The 5220-nt window shown below is 42.3% G+C and overlaps 1 protein-coding gene across 1 annotated transcript; it reads right to left on the reverse strand.

Annotated features, from left to right (window-relative positions):
• Positions 1 to 578: 578 nt before the first annotated feature.
• Positions 579 to 4541, reverse strand: TMEM254 (transmembrane protein 254; the record flags this gene model as incomplete). Its single annotated transcript, XM_079535554.1, has 4 exons — positions 4438 to 4541; positions 4148 to 4251; positions 3125 to 3184; positions 579 to 699 (listed from the first exon to the last, which is right to left on the reverse strand). The coding sequence occupies exons 1-4, from the start codon at positions 4534 to 4536 to the stop codon at positions 579 to 581; spliced, it is 384 nt and encodes a 127-aa protein (XP_079391680.1). The 5' UTR covers positions 4537 to 4541.
• Between the last annotated feature and the right edge of the window lie 679 nt (positions 4542 to 5220).

The raw sequence follows: 5220 nt of genomic DNA on the forward strand, positions 1-5220 counted from the left end.
CTTGGTCTTTTTAATGTGCCTGCAGCAATAAAGAAGTCTGTCCTTTGTTAAAGAAAGTAAGTTGACAAAACAAATAACACAGACTAGGCTCTAACAAACAGAAAAAGCTAGTAAAAAGTCCTGTAGAAAAATTGTAGAAACAACTTAGATCCTGCCACAAAACAGGTGCAAGTTGCTTCGTGGCCATAAATAACAATTTCTGATGTAGAAGAAAAATTCTCCCCGTGGAAAGGTCACCTATGAACCACTACTAAGTACTGTCAGGTCCATTTCTCACCAATGACAACTGGAGTATACAGTCTATCTCAAACAGTGCAAGGCTGCAACCTTTGGCTCTTGCGTAACAGAACGAAACTTAGGCAGTGCCAAGACTGACAGGCTGAATTTCTACCAAACCATCCACAGTGCCTTTTGAATTATAGCTGAGTTTCTTCTTTAGCAAGAGTGTTACTTTGGTAGAAGGGCACTGCATCATGTAGTAGGAATGTAACTTAGCTAATTACAGCTTCTAAACATGTGAGGTTGTTTTCTGAAAAATAAGGATGAAGTATGTGAGAGGAGACTTCTGTCACAGGTTTCTAGTAGTATTTCTTGACTGGAGGCTTGTAAGACACCAGGAGACCGAAGGAAGCATACCCAAATAGAAGTGTCTGAATGAACCAGTGGAACTGAACTGCTGGGTCAGTGATGCCTTTAGATCTGTAACATTAACAAAAGCATAAGATGTATCAAAAAGCTTAGTCTCGCAGACTACACTGTGGTAATTAAAAAGGTACTTCTACCTAACCTTGATACTTAAGACTTGATTAGAACATTTAATCTCAGACTTGTTTCCAACTGAAACTTATTTCCTACAAGACAGCACTAGTTCTTAGGATTTTAGTGGATTATAAGCTGTCAACAGAAACCTACACAGGTTTTGTGCATACAACTTCCTCAGTAATACATAACCTGCAACTTCAGTTTGTGCTGTTTCAAGTGACAAGCTTACATAATTCAAGGATCAATAAGTAAGACAAGCTTAAAACAAATCTACCTTTGCTCTTCACCACAAGTCTGTGAGTACCTTCTTGCTGACTACAGACTCTGGAGGTAGTCTGTACACTAGCAAGGCAAAGTGACTTGACAATTGCCCAGGTGTGACTGTGCAGTACAGGATGGCAGAGCACTGCTGCCTGAATTTGTGGCTAGAAAAAGAAAGCAGAGGGGGCTCAAGATGCTTGACCTGATTTAAGTCAATTAGTTTTAAATTAGCATATGCAAATCTTTTGTTTGTTACAGAAAGAGGTCTAGTAATGCTATAAAGAACCAGTCTGCAAGCTGACTTATGCTCCACTACATACACTAGGGATGTGAAGCAATAGTAACTTCAGCCCACAGTACCAATACTGTCACACTTTTTACCTCCCAAAAACTGAATCACAATCATCTTAGTAAAGATAATTGTCTTGCTCAGGAATGTCACACCACCTCTTGCATTTTAGTATTGTTGGGAAATACTTTGAGGGAAGCAAAACCATGAAAGCTGAAACAACTGTTATCATGTTTCTAGAGAATTATGTCAGGCATAAGCATACTTAAACTTGTTAATTTTAGAAGGGAGCTCCCTCTGCTGACTTTTGCTGCAAGCATTCATCTGTTGTGTCTACACAGAGAAAATGAATGTGTAGTTAGTAATGATTAACACAACACTTGTTGGTTTTTTTTGTGTTGTTCTTAGATTTCTTCTTACCAGCTGTGGGAAAACTTTTATAATCCCAAATGCAGTGTTTCCAAATGAGTCCAGACACTGAAAAACTAGGTTTCAAGAACTTTACCTTTTTATATATAAAGCAAACTTACTTGAAGAGACTGTATGAAGAAACACAGAGCAAAACTCAGTGAAAGCACCACTAATAATTAATGAATTTATACCCCCTTTCTCTCCAGTTCTTCCTCATGTCTCCTTTGTGATGTTCATGTGTAGATGTTACTACCTCTTTCATCATTAAACAGCGTTTAGTGCTAATAGGAAAGTACTATTTAGTTACGTACAGAAGTCTGCCTCAACAGAAGATAGGCACACAATCCATGCTTTCTTATGGCCTTTAACATTGATCTGCAGAAACTTAATTATTTGTTTGCAATACATCCACTTGGTATGCTCAATAGTAATGAAATTGCCTCACTCTTAATATAACCTTAAGCCAATATATGTAAAAGCTTTCAGCAGAACCAGTGTTAAAGGTTTAATTGAAAGTTAAAGCTTACAACTGGAGTTCAGTAAATAGTTAATCATTAGATATCGTTCTGAAGGCAGAAAATATGCTTGAAAGCCACTTGAAATAGCTATCAATGGAACAAAATTGCTTTGCTTCCAAGAGATGTTATCTGAGAAGCCAGAGACAGATAGGGCCTTAATTAAAGTAAGTTGAAAAAGTAATTCTCACAATGGCAAATTAATCTGACATCTCTGTGGAGTGGGAAGAATCAATGCAAAATAGGAGCATTTCTAATTCTTCTGAATTAGAAACAACATTAAAAGGAATAGAAGAACTCCCAAATGATTTGTGATCCTAACTTAAGACTTGGTTGGCATTAGAATCTGATTAGGGAGTATTCTATTTCACAGACCTGCATATATAACTAGATCTTAAGTAATCCTGAATGGAGATATCCAAGTCTATTTTCACAATACAGATGCAATCTATTTCAACAGGAGGCAGAATTCTGATGAGGTAAGACCTGATTAAACACCTACCTATTTTTCCCCCTGCTATCTGAGGTGCTGTTACCCAGCACCTGAGCCAACAATGAATAAGAACCTGCCTATTACACAGAGGGTAATTGTCAAAAAACAAACAAACAATTGTACAGAACATTGTGTTTGGTTGCAGCCAGATGAGCTTTGGCAGACCTCGCTGCCAGTTTCCCAAGCTGCCATCTCCTAACTTTTTCTATCCAGTACAGCAGTAACCTCCTGGGCATGACAGCAAAGGAACACTCCAGCATGAACTTGACCAGCACCCTCAGAACTAATATTACTCCTGACAACCACCAAAATCAGTTCGTAACTTAAGTGTCACTTGGACCAGAAATCCTTTCCAGAGAATCTGAGATAAGAAGTAGGGGGGAGATAACTTACTGGCATAATTTTATACCATACAAGGCTTCTACTATGTGAATCAACCAGGATACGTAGAACCTAATAAAAAGAAAATACATTTTATTTTTGTTTTACATCAGAGTGAAGACTGTTCTATCTATTATGCAAAGGGTGTCAAACTGTAAGCACAGCAATGTCACTACACCTTAAGCTAGAAAGGAAGGCACTGCTTATCTTAGATGTGGGAAAAAAAGCACTGTCTTAGAAGAACCTAGAGCTCAGAAAGCTAGAAAGTATAATGGAAACTCATACAATACACCTGAACTTGCCATTTTGAGTACCCACTGCACGTTTCCACAAGTTTCAGTACTTGGTTAAGCTGACTGAATGCAATGGTTTAATTTAATGTGCAAAACCTATCCTTTTACCTACAGAAGTAATTTTAGTGATCCTGTAGCGTTAGGGAAGCTTTTAAGGGTATAGTTCTATGCGTACAGGTATAGTTCAACTGTGTGTACAGATACAGAATATAGAACGTGAGAATTATTTAAACCTGTCTTGAAAATTTTCATAAAAAGGACATCCAATTAGGATCAGTTCAGTACCTTGCTAAAGCATAGGAAGCTTTAAGCAAAGACTACATGAAATACAGTGAAATAAATAAGGCAGGCTGAGGATTCCCATATGGAGACAGCATAGAAAAGTGCTGGGCTACAGAGAAATGTTTTCCAGTTCTTAAGATCGAAGGATTAGACTACTTGAGCAACAAACTGGCAAAATAACAGCAAGCGTAAGTTTAAATAGGGACCAGTAACTGTCTCTGAAAGTATTATCTGTATGCTTTCCTTTCTCAGGATACCAGCAGAGATGCCAAACTGTAAGCTGAGTTCTCATCCTTCCAGCCTGGCCTCAGCCTGCCTCATCTCCTGCAGTACTTCTTGTCCCGCACCCTGACCTGCGGCGAGCCCGGCAGCAGAGCTCCAAGTGTACTTAATAGCTAGGTTACGAACAGCTCATTAACAAGGACAGCCAGAGAGGAGCAGGCAGCCAGATGGCACTCACCCATAGCACACCCACTTGTGGTAGTTGTCCACTAAATAACGAAGGAAGTTACCAAACAGTCCCAAATAGCTGTAAGGGATGGTTGAAGGTGACAGCGATACCCACTGCAGAGACAAAAACAATATTATTAACGTTAAGGTCCTCGAGGGCCGCTGTCTCGCCCGCCCCCCGTGCCACGGCCGCATCTCCGACAGCAGTCAGACGCACGCGGGTCGACGATGGCTGGGATGGCCGCCCCCCTCCCGTCACCTCAATCCCAATCGCAGCGCTCCCGAGCCCGCCGCCCTTACGCCCAGCAGGATCATTCCGAAGATGATGCCGATCATCCAGATGAGCCGCGAGCGCTGGAAGTGGCAGCTGCCATCGCGCACCCGCTCCGCACCCGTCATCCTGCCGTCCAGCGCCGGGCAGCCAGCCGCCGCCGCAGGTAAACAGTGCAGCGAGGGGGCGGAGCGATCGCGGCCCGCGTCATTTCCTGCAGCTCAGCCTCTTCGCGCCGGCCGCTGAGCACGCGGCGCCCCCTGGCGGCGAGACCGGGCTGCTGCGGGTCGTGGTGCCGGGGGGGAAAGAGCGTAGCGGGCGGTACAGGCAGGTGCCGGCACCTCTGAGACACGGCCCGGGTGAGCGGGATGGACCTCGGCTCACTTCCAGTGTGCCCACGGTTTCCAGTAGCCTGGTCTGGTAGTTGGCGACCCTACACGTAGCAGGAGGGTTGAAACTAGATGATCATTGTGGTCCTTTTCAACCCAAGCCGTGCTGTGATAAAGCACGCTGGGATCTATGCTATATATTAAATCAAGTGTTTTAACAACTCCTGCCTGGCTTTTTACACACCGTTTCCTCTTTATTTTGGAGACAGATTTTGAAGGCAAAAGACAGATTATCTCATAAGTCTTTGTCACTGTTTCGTAGCATTTGCTAGAATGTGCCAGACGGCTAACTCTGGGGCAGCTGGCTTTTGCAGTCTGGCTGAAAGTTTTATTCTATCATATTTTGGTCAAAGATTTCTATGTATGCTTTCATATTTAGCTACTGTCCCAGTGCTGGAAGTGTTAATTGTCAGTGAATTACAT

This window comes from Tetrao urogallus (genome assembly GCF_951394365.1).
Source record: "Tetrao urogallus genome assembly, chromosome: 5".
NCBI lineage: Eukaryota > Metazoa > Chordata > Aves > Galliformes > Phasianidae > Tetrao > Tetrao urogallus.